Below are 12,490 nucleotides of genomic sequence, written 5' to 3'. Positions count from 1 at the left end.
ATGCGTTCATTGTTTAGTATTAATCCTACCCTACAGTTATTTAAAAATAAGAATTAGCCTTATGTTATCAGATATCTACCTACATAAATTGAGTTCTTTCAGTTAGTTTTCAGGAGTATAAATGTGTGAGTGAGCCTTAGCGATGATAAAATGCCTAAAAGAAAGTTGGAATTATCACAAAATACATCCGTGTCAAGAGACCATTGGAAAGATATTACTTTCTGGTGTATCTAAGCTACCTTAAAACTAAGACCCCCCTCACTCTTTCCTGCTGATTTCATTTTCCCTACAAACTCCTAAACCCTGGAGCAAATTCTGCATAGTTACTCTGTTGTATCCTATGAGAAACATGGACTACCATAATACTCAGATCCTTCACTCCTCTGATTTCATCCCTATTCCCAAACTCCCAAACCTTTTAAGTGATCCTGACAAATTTTATATAATCAGTCTCTACAATCCTCCAAAAAATATAAGGTACTTCAAAACTTGGATTTTCACTCCTCGATTTCATCCCCGCAAATTTCCAAACCCTTTGACTGATTTGCACCAAATTTCACACAGTTACTCTCTGCCACCCTGCGGGAAACACTCTACCAGTAACAAGGACAAATCAACCTCCTCCCTGAGTTTTTGAAACACTGGGCATTCTTGCTAGTCATTTATATTTATTATTGTTGAATTTTTCATATAAATACAATAAAAGTTATTCTATGAGGTGGAAAATAAATGCCAGAGGTTGCTAACGGGATCCAATAAGATTATTATTAATTGAATTCTTTTCTTGAATACAAATGAAATATTAATCATACTTTCATCTTTATCTCTGGTTGTGGAGTCAGAGACAGTAAAAATGGACTGACTCCAACTCCTGTGTTTTATTATAAACTTTATTTGTTAAGGTTAAAACTTTAGGACCTAATAGGAGTGTTAATAATTTCCTCCTGTAATGGAAAACTTATTTTATGATGGTTTCCCTATATCATGATCTTTCTTCGCATATCATTAAGTACAGTTGATTTTTCTTTTTAGAAATTTATATTCGAATACAGCAGAGTCCCATACAATGTGGGAGATACATTGTATATTATAGGAAATGACATTATCAAGACATGCATTATCAGATGGTTTTATGCAAGTTTAAATCCAGATCTGGAAGTAGAAGAAGGAAACATATACCTCTAGATGACAAAATTAAAATTTTGTATGAGTTCTAATTGCAATTTTCCGTCGTGTTATACAAATTTGCATTATCGGGGGAGCGTGTTCTACAGGAATTCACTGTACTGTACATGTGTTAGCTAATTCTAACTTTTTATTGTCAAAAGACTCATACAAAATGGCTAAGCTTCTGATTAAATCTGGTGTTTTTGAATACTTTACTACAACTACAGATGGAAAACATTTTGTGTGTCAATATGTGGTTGAAGAAGATGATGATGATAGTGATTTGATGGTAATGAAAAAGTGTGAAAGAAAGATAAGTATTTTTCAATGGTTTCACATTAGGAATGCCAATGATTCACTTGGTCATGATGAAATGCCATTCTGGGCTAATATAATCAAAGTATATTTTAAATTATTTAGAATGAACAGTTATTTATTATGACATCATCACAATGCTGGGCTACAATTTTTAATCATAATGTTAATGTATTTAATCTAAAATATATGCTCTTCACCTCAAGTTAGTAGTGGCTTGCCCAGTACAGTACATCATACTTTTCTTTTAACAATAGAGTTGTGCTAGTCATCTATTAACTGCTTTCAGGGAAAAGCCTTGAATTGAAATAATATGACTTCCAGTTTGTATCGGAAGTTCTTATATAGTTAATCAAGATCTCCTTCCCCTGTGGTTTTCATATCTGGTCTCGTCTTTCATCTTTCTAACTCCATTCTTGAGATTATGGAAAGACTGACAGACAGATGACAGTGAGAATTTATAGGTTTACAATTTTTTCCAATTGCAGCTCAATCAGAGTTGGAGGCTTGGTCTACTGACTCCACAGCCCCCTTTTTATTAATCTTTCTTAAATATCATAAGTACAGCTCACAGTCATTTCAATTATTCATATTAGAAGTGTTTTGGGTCTTTAGACATTGATGTTTTTATGGCCAGAAATATGATCTAGGAAATTAACTCTTGCTTATATCATTAGCCATAATTTCACTTAAAGTCTCAGTTTGCAAGAACCTATTGGCAACATTAAGTGAGGACTTACTGTAATTGTTAAGATGATTTATGGCAGTTAAATTGCCAAAAATATATATATTTTTTCGATTTAATTCAAAGCACTGATACAAACATACAATAGACTATACTATCATATTTAATTTGAAAATAATATTAAAATAATCAAATATTTTAATTTTGTGTTTGTCTTAATATATAACACTCTTGGAAAGGTTTTGTTATTTTAATCTACAACTTTTAAGGAGCAAGCAAGTCTGTTAATTTTTAAAATAATTTAAATAAATATATATGAACACATATACACAGAGTAGAATCCACACTGTTATCAGTATAGGTGAGTACAATAACAGAATAATAAAATTAAGCAGAATAAGTAAATAATAGTGTATTTAGTGGAAATTTCAGTTTTGATTCTGGCATTAAAGAGATGTTATAACACTTTTCAAGTTATACATTTTATTATTATTGTTATTAATGGTAAATCATGGACTCTCACCTTAACTTTCAGCAATCTGGTTGACTACATGCATTGGTCCAAAAACTTGTTAACATGAGCATGTTTTATTTGCATGTGTTTGTGTGTGTATATATATATACACATACACAAACACAAATCCACACTAATTTAAATTAACATATATACATGTACACACACAAAAAAAGCCTTTGTATACATATTTATCAATATTTATAAAAATGGAACATATATTTTGTAATAAGTTTGATGAAGTAAAACTCTGCATCTTCAACATAATTTAAATAATTAAAGATATATATGTACAGGGGAACCTTGTTTATTTATCTGACTTTCCAGTTTATCCAGATTATAAAATGCAATCACTGTCTCAGAAATATATACATTTGGAAAACCAATAATTGCAAAAAATCAAAGAACTCCTAAATACATTCCTGCCCGAGTGTAACAAGAATATACTTGTTTCCTAAGAATTGGCATTGGTTGTTCATTGTTATGCATTCCGAAGGAGCATTCTTTGAATTTACTTATTTTGTTGAACCTTTTCTAATTATAAGGTTTTCTGTTTTAAAAAATTGCTACTTTCCCGTTGAATAAAAATGCTGTGCTTTTCATGGCATTCAATGTGTTAACACGTTGTTTGTTTATTGTTCGTAACCTCACGAGTCATTATTCACTCAACATGCTAAAGCCTCTATTGTTTTGCCAAGTTTCACTCATCTTCAAACATTTGTGAAATAAAGTAAACACCTTAAAAATTACATCTAAAAGAAAGAAAGTGGTTATGTTGGAGAAGACTATCAAAATATAAAATAAAAAGTCTATAAACTGTGTTGTTTATGCCGTTAATGATTTTTCCGGATTTTTGGTTATCCGAATCGGGCTTGGTCCCGCTTGAGCCGGATAAATGGAGTTCTACCGTACTTAATATGTTGAAGATGATGAGTTTAACTTTTTCGAAGTTATTATAAAATAACGTTGAATTTAAAATATTAAAATGAAAAGAAGCCTAATAAATTTCTTTTAAAAAAAAGAGAATTATTCAGCTTTAAATGAAATCAAGTTATTGGTAAGCACAAGTTGATAGTTTAGTCATGTAATTTATCAGAAGAAAAGTATAATATCAGGCTGTCAGCATTCAAAGACCATTTCTAAGAGACCAATATTAAATATATTGTTAAAAGTTATTAATGAAGTACTCAATTAAAACATAACTGTTTTTGATATATTAATTATTTACTTTTAGTAAAATGTTTTTTATTAAATTTTTTTAAAGGATAAGAAAGCAGAATTGGAAAAATTACCTAAGTATGCCAATCAGTGTGAACATTGCCCAAAAAGTTTCAAAAAACCAAGTGATTTGGTTCGCCATATTAGAATTCATACTGGCGAAAGACCTTTCGAGTGCAAGATGTGTGGAAGGACATTTACTGTTAAATCTACTCTGGATAGCCATATGAAAACTCATACAGGAGAAAAGAATTTCACTTGCCATGTTTGTAATTCTCAATTTTCCACTAAAGGGAGTTTGAAAGTCCATATGAGGCTTCATACAGGTAAAAATTTTGCTTGCTTTAATATTAGAATTTTTCAGATAGCTAAAAATAATACAATCTTAAAAGGTGAATTGAATGATTACAGGAAGTAATTTTTTCTAATTAAACAATATTCTACAGTAAAAAAGTTTTTAGCAATATAGTATGTAGAATTTTACAGTACATTTTATCTTAATCCCGTAAACTGCTTACCATTACATCTTTATTTCAACATTGTTTGAAAATCTTGTACGTTTGAGATGTGTTTTTTTTTTTTTTAATATATCTGAAAGTACAAAACTGAAGGATCTTCTTTGAAGTAATGGCCTTGGTTTAAAAATTAGACAAAAAATGTTATGTTTAGCCAGTTTTATTATATGAGGTAAACACTGAAAGCTAAAATGATAAGACAATTTGAAGTGTTTGCAATATGGATTCGTCAGAAGATGCTAAAGATCAGTTGGACCGATCGTATTACAAATAATAGTACTCCAGAAAACAGATTCATACAAGGAACTGTTAACTTATACAAAATCTCGATTACATGTCCAAAGTATGATTTTTTTTCACGAGGAAACAAGTATGAATTATTATGGAATGTCGTAATGGGTAAAATTGACAGAAAAAGGCAACTAGGCTGTTATGGATTGATAACATATCGCACCCCCCACAAGAAAAGTGACACAACTCAAAAATGCAGTATTTGAGAAAAATCTACTTAAAGAATACTATAAAACTTATATTGAAATAGTACAAGTTTCTTTTAAATTTCAGGTAAGTATTTATGGTTGGTAAATTTTATTATATTCTATAGTATAGTAATTATGGATCTGTAGCTCTGCTCTCATTGAACATGAGATGTTATCAGGTAAATATAGGTGAGTTTTTGAGTTATGTCACTTTTCCTGGCTGGGTGCAATATATGAATGATGGGAATATGTTGGATACAAGGAGGAGAGCCTTATACTGACGACAATGCAATATTCAGGAAACAGTAATTCTTCTTTGCAATAGGTCCAAAGTAATATGGCAGGAGGTACAGTTAGGGGCCATCCATAAATTATGTAAGGTATTTTGGGGTGGGTGGGGGTCAAGGATTTCTTACTCAGGGGTAGGAGGGTAATAGATCTCGTCTTACGTAATATTCTTATTTTTATCTTTTGAGCTCCTTGAGTGGTGGAGTTTTGAATTTAGCGGTTTCTCTTAAGAACCTTTGTTGTACTAACGCCATCAGGTGTGACGTTATAGAATAATAACGCTAGCAGACTCACTCTCTACACATTTTTTTATCATGGGACAAAGGCCGTGTAGTTGTTTCTCTCTCATTTTTTTAAAATATTTTTTTATTTGAATAAGTGCACCACTCCTATGGGTGTATAACACTAAGAATACATAAACCAAAATACATGATATAAAGTAAACTTAAAATTAGTATTTGGTTTTTAGTGAAAACTAAAATGTAAAACTAGAAATTAGAAATTATGAATAGTCTTATCTTCCATATATTTTAAACATAATTTTAAAAAGCATTAAACAGTGGCTTCTGAACGAGCATGTCGAGTGGACATGGTCACTGAAACCAAGCGTAAAGATTTCTTATTTCAGAAAAAGTGTATCTCGATCATAAATTGGACAATGATAGATTATACGGTTGACTGTGTCTAGGTTTTCTGTAGAGCAAAAGCAAAAGGCAGTTTCTGCCCAGTTATATATAACCAGGTAGCTTCTAAAATTATTATGCTCAGTAAATAGTTGAGCAGTAGCAAACGTTAAATCTCTAAGTGGTGATGAGAACCTGCATTCAACACTAGGAAAATAAAGTCTTGTTATTCTAAAAAGTCCATTTTTACTGCTCAACTATTGTTGATTCCACTTTTGCATAGCGTTTTCATGAATATAATTTTTAAGGCTGCCGCGTGAGAGAGGGATATGAGTGTAGTCCAAGTCAGTGTCCTTTGCAGCTGACTTAGCCTCAAAGTCGGCTTTTTCATTTCCTAATATGCCAGTATGGCCACGAACAAACGTAAAAGTTATCTTATTTACAAGATTTTTAATATGGTGCTGGATATACAGTGGAACCTCATATACGACTTTAATCCGTTCCTGATGTTTGGACTTATACCGAATAGGACGTATACCAAACCAACCTTTCCCATAAGAAGTAATGTAAAAATGATTAATCTGTTCTCATGTAAAAAAAACTCCTCTTGATATGGTATATTAATGGGGTTGTAAAATAATTGAAGCACTGTTTGAGCACATTAATTAAAAATCTATAATAAAATTTATTCTTTTAAGTTATTACAGTAATAATCGCAAATAATTGCTTCTGATACGCTGTCGCCAGCATATTGTTTTTCAGTTATTGAGAGCAAAAGCAGTTTCTCAACATGATCTAATGTCTCCGATCTCTGTTTAGAAATTGATTTAATTCCTTTTGCAACGTTTGCAGATTTAATAATGTCTTTATTTTTCATGATTGTTGATATCGTCATTCTCGGAATACAGTATGCAACAGTTAAATCTCGAACACGCATGCCACCTTCATATTTCTCAACAATCTCTTTTTTCAGTTCCCTTGTGATTCTAGTCATTTTTTTAGTTTTCTGTTGCTTTTCATTTGCCTTTTTGCAATTTATGATTAATAAAAGTAATAAAGTTTTACTTACAAATTAAAATCAAAAGAAATTTAATAAAGTTATAGACCGTGGCACCATGAATGTCTACTCTGGTTTAGTACACTGATAGTGCTACTTGTACATAGATGGTGCGTATAATTGAATTAAGTCTTATATCGAGCAAAATTTGCTTCGTTCAAACAGGACATATTCCGAATTGGACATACAGTAGAGAGTCGGTAATCCGAATCGCCAGTTATCCGAATGATTTTCAGTCAGACTGTGTCGTGCTGAATTGAACGTTTTTGATACTAGATTTACTTCTAAAGTATAATTTTCATGTTTTTATATTCTTCAATATATTTATTTTGTTTGTACAAAATAAAGAAATAACTTTTAATGATACAATAGCCTCGATTATTATTATAAAAATTTTCGTTAGGCTTAAAATCGACGAAAATTCAACACGAAGCGACACGCAACGGAAAAAAATTTGAACATCGGACAGGTTAATATATTTTTTGTACATAATCGGTTATCCGAACAAATCACTAATCCGAACAACCCCAGTCCTCAATTGATTCGGATTAACGACTCTCTACTGTATTCTAAAGCAGATGTATACCGAGGTACCACTGTATGTGATTTTATTGCTATTGAAATTGGGATTTAATAGAGCTTTTAGGACTGACTAAGAATCACTGTAAATGTTGATAGACAGAGTTTTGTTTCGTAGTGACGTGGTCTACTGAACAACTTGGTAAACAGCATCTTCTTCAGCTTGATATGTGGGGTTATCTGTACCTTCTAACATATTTTGGGCAAAATGAGTCTTGATGTTTGTAGTTCTGATATAGTAGTTTAGAACCTTTTCTACAATACATAGTGGCCAAGGAAGGAGCTCTGCTAGAATCAGAGAGGCATTAGTAGAAACAGTTCTGCAGCACTTTGAAATTCTGATGGCAAGCTGTCTTTGAAAAGAGAGTAATTTACTTGCGACTGAATTTTTACTAGTTACATGACCCCAGCTAGATGCCGCGTAAAGTAGCATTGGTTGTATTTCCCCATTATATAGAGTTTTATAAGCTTTATGATTTAGTTTCCCAGGTGCACTTAGCATATTTTAACAGCATGTAGTTTATTTTCTTGGCCTTAGCCAAGATATAACCGGTATGGCAACGGAATGTGGTTTCTATTCTATCTTGTTTTATTTTGTAGCCTATGAAGTTTCTGTTTACACGTGTAGTAGCTAGTCGATCTGTCAAAGTATTTTGTGTTTTTTTGTGAAAATTACAATTAATATAAAAATGAATATTATGATGTTGATTAATGATAATAATAAAAAGATTGTTAATAATTAAAAAGTAGTTCTTAAAATAAATTGTTCATTCAAATTCATTAAATTTTTATATTTTTTAATTTGTTCACATAGTCTTTTATAAATAATCTATATATATATATAATCGAGACGAGTTGATGATGATGATGATGATGATAATAATAATAATAATCAGCGCAGAGCCCAAACGGTTAAGAGTTGAAAGTTGAAATTTGGTACACAGTTAGGGTACGTCACGAAAACGTACACTAAGAAGGGATTTTTCGAAATTCCTCCCCACGGGGAGAGGGACAGGATTAAGGCTTAACACTTCCATCAACAATGGAAGTGTTAAGTAACAATGGAGAACAAGAGAAAGCGACGTGCAAGATTTACGAGCACTGGAGAAAAAAAAGGAAAAGAGTATAATGTTAGAACATATTCGATTTTCAAATTTAAACAGATTAGTTCGGTTTTTCTCAACTTTTCTTCTTTAGAACATTCGATGAAAATCGAATGATATAATCAGAACACGTCGTGAAAATCGAACAATATTAGAATATTCGTTTTTTTTCAAATTCGGACTTTCTTTCGAAATATTTAGTTTGTTGATGAAATTACTCTTTCTTCTGTGACTATAACGTAATAATCTTAATCTTTGCTATCATTACTTTTGCCCGAGCAATGCCAGGCCTATCTGCTAGTAGTATATATTAATTAACTAATTAATAATTATACATTTTGGACCTAAGGTTTTTTAGGGTTTCATTAAAAAAAATTAAGTTTTGTTAAAATCTATCTATAAAATTATGCCTAAATATTACGTAAGATAAGGAGGGAAGGGGAGGGGGATCAAAGAAAATATTACAGTTTTTTACACAGGGGTGGGCTGGGGTCTAGAATGGCCAAAATTGTTCTTACGTAATTTATGGACGGCCCCTTAGGCCATTGTCTTAAATCTAATTATTATAAATAAATAAATTTAATTTTAGAATATTCTGGAAGAAAACAATGATAAATAAATTAATTAATTAATATACATTTATTTATAATTGTAAAATTTAGAAAGTAATGACTGCCTAACTGCTTACCTGCTGCCAAATTTCTTATTAATTATTTAGCTTTAATAGCCCAATAAAGGAATCTAACCATTCTTTTGATATTTGTGTTAATTATCAGGTTGGCTGTATTAATTACAATGAAAGGATTGCTTAGTTTAGTAATTATTTTAATAATATTACTAAATGTTCATTCTTATGTACAAAACAAATGAAATTTCTTGTAGGGAATGTACTGAAAGAAAAATTAAATTATTTGATAAGTACAATACATACGCAGTTCAGTTCAAATCAAATTCAAGTAATTAAGTAGTAGAAGGGTTATGAAATACAATTACAGTACTTTCCTGGCTGTTATAGAATATAACATAGGAAAAGTATGATCAACCAAATTTTGACTGTCTCCTGCAGTGCTTTTGCATTTCTTGACCCATTATGACACTCCAGGATTAATTCTGTTTGTTTTTTTTTTGCATTATATCTGAGGTTTGAATGAGCCGAAACTTTTGAAATTTGGCATGATTATTTTCATGTATGGAGCATTGATGGCTAGTTAAAGGTCAAAAGGATGGGGAGATTGAAAATGGTAAAAATACCTCTATTTGTTTAAAAATTCATTCTTATCCCCAAAAATAAGCCTTTCGTGTTTCTATAAAAATTATTCAATAAAAAATCAACAGATGGCACCATACACAAGTTTAACTTTGTGCTAGGGTTTTAAATTTTATTTAAATATTTTTTTAATCATAATTTAACAAAATTATTCTTTTCAAGCATTCATTATTATTTAAATTTTATATTGTAGTATAATTGAAAATTATCAGACTTCCTTTCCAGTCCCCTTAATCTCCTGTTCAAGTGCAGAAAAGTCGAGCAAGAGCCATTACCTTTTTCAAAATGTTTGCCTTCAAACACGATTGAATTTCATAGGTGTTTATAAAATTGGTCAATAATATAGCGTCTGACCCCCACTGAAATTTCTTTCATTGCATCTCCTGAAGAATCTGCAGATTTTCCTTTTGAGATACAAATTTTATCTTTAAATTGGGGCTATATGGGAACCATGCAATATTACTTTTTCTTGTTCATCCTGAACAGTCAATATGGGATCGAATACTTGCTTATTGTTTTGTATACATATACAGTGTGTTCCAGCTATCCCTGTATCAAATTCTTAAACACCATTTATTTCTAACAAACTGTCCAAAAATTACAGCATTTTCCCATCCTGACCTAAATATGTCCCACCCTGTACTATTATTATTAAATGTAGATTTAAAATATATGTTCAATATTTTCTTAAACAATTAATAAAGAATTAACATATATTTTTTTTTCAGGTGCTAAACCTTTCAAGTGTCCTCACTGTGATTTACGTTTCCGAACCTCTGGACATCGGAAAGGTCACATCGCCACTCATTTCAAAATTCCATCCAAGAAAAAGACTGCACAAGAAAATACAACAGAACAGGAAACTGTTGCTTCAAATATCTTACAAATATCTAACACGCAACAAGAAGAAAATATGCTATCTACAAATTCCCTCAATATATTGGGAGGAAATGTCAATTCGGACAGTGCCTCTTCACAAATAATTCAGGGAATCGAAGGCGTTCAGTTGGTGACACCTAATGTTTTAGGTGGCAGTATTCAAATAACCGGAATTGATCCATCTCTTCTTTCACAAACTGTGCAAATAGACGCACATCTTTTACAACAGTTACAACAACATGGTAATATTAATATTACCATTAGTCCTAGTTTATTAACAGAACCTCTTGCCACAACAACAGATACAGCAGTGAGTGATTCTGCAATCCTTCAGGGTACCATTGCTAATGACAACACGATTACGACAACAGTCAATCCAAATATTATTATTCATTCCTTAACTAATTTGAATATTCCTTTAAATTCGGAACAAGAAATAATTACGACAGAACCTGACGAAATAAGATCGGACGGAACTAAAACTTTTAATTTGACTAGTTTATCTAACAATAAGGAAGAGATTATAGGGAACCAAGTCACTATAGGTGTCGATTCATCTATGAATGTTGTAGAGGAAGAAGTTCTGGGTTTGGAAAATGATAGTATCAATGTGGAAACGGCATCGGTCGGCATAAGTGAAAGTATCATTCCAAGCATAGACCTGTTGCACGTCACCAATGAAGAAAATGTCGTGGCCGACCAAGAAAGGAAGCACACTTGCGAAGTGTGTAGTAAAAGTTTCAAAAGAGCGACGCATCTGAGAGACCATTTACTCACGCACTGCAGTTCTAATCCCAAACAGCGTCCTACTCCCCATCAGTGTTCGCATTGCTCGAAAGCATTTTCCAAGCCCAGTCAACTAGAAAGGCATAAGCGCATTCATACAGGTGAAAGGCCATTTGTTTGCGAGGAATGTAACAAAGCATTCAATCAGAAAAACGCCCTTCAGACCCACATGAAGAAACATACCGGAGAGAAGCCATTCCAGTGCCCATACTGCAACACTGCCTTCACTCAAAACGGCAACCTTAAAAACCACATAAACAGAGCTCATTCCAACGAAAAGTAAATTCTTCCACACTCCAATTAATGCTTCCAATTCTTAATTTGCCAATTAGTGCCTCATGTTGCATTTCTAGTCACCGTAGGTTGAAGAAATATATATATATATATATTTAACTCGTGTACATAGAGATGTTATATGTATAAATTGTACAGTTTGAAAGACTTTTTATATAGCTTAATTTGTTAAAGTGCAAATAATAATAATGTCCAAACTAAACTATTATTTGCATAATTTCCATTTTTTAATTTTCTGATAAATGACTTACCCTCAAATTGGGATGAAAGGAAAAAGATAAATATATATATATACATCATATATATGTATATATATGTATATGATAGATTTAAGAATATAAAGAAATTTTCAATTTTTGCAATTATGGTTTTCTTTATCAGAAAGTTATAATGCTACTAATTTATAGAATAAAAAAGAGAATTTATTTTTGAGAGAGGTAAGTAAATGTCTTTTATTCGAAAATTTCAAACTCTCAATCAGGTGGAAACGTACAATTTAGAATTAAGCGAATAGTTCAAACCAGACATACAATTGGATTCGAAGGCTTAGTTTACACACGTAACGAACGTTTCCATTGTGCAAATCAATACGGGTAAATAGGAATACACATACAAAAAGTAGAAGAAAGGTCACGCAAGGCTATTAGATATTTTCATATTGCATATAAATATAAACTTTCATATATATAATTTTTTTTTTCCCCATATTCATATCATTTTA

General features: G+C 31.5%; 1 protein-coding gene across 1 annotated transcript in view; it reads left to right on the top strand.

The window, feature by feature from the left end:
* LOC136968138 (zinc finger protein 236-like) overlaps positions 1–12,201 on the top strand; it is a 56,931-nt gene extending 44,730 nt beyond the window's left edge. The window contains exons 11-12 of the mRNA XM_067262097.1: positions 3,946–4,225; positions 10,539–12,201. Of these exons, the coding sequence (XP_067118198.1) occupies positions 3,946–4,225; positions 10,539–11,758 (1,500 nt within the window). The 3' untranslated portion in view covers positions 11,759–12,201. The remainder of the gene's footprint in view (positions 1–3,945; positions 4,226–10,538) is intronic.
* Positions 12,202–12,490: the final 289 nt, after the last annotated feature.

This window comes from Centruroides vittatus, unplaced genomic scaffold (genome assembly GCF_030686945.1).
Source record: "Centruroides vittatus isolate TY-2023 unplaced genomic scaffold, ASM3068694v2 contig_1401, whole genome shotgun sequence".
Lineage (NCBI taxonomy): Eukaryota > Metazoa > Arthropoda > Arachnida > Scorpiones > Buthidae > Centruroides > Centruroides vittatus.
This window is presented reverse-complemented; position numbering and strand designations above follow the sequence as displayed.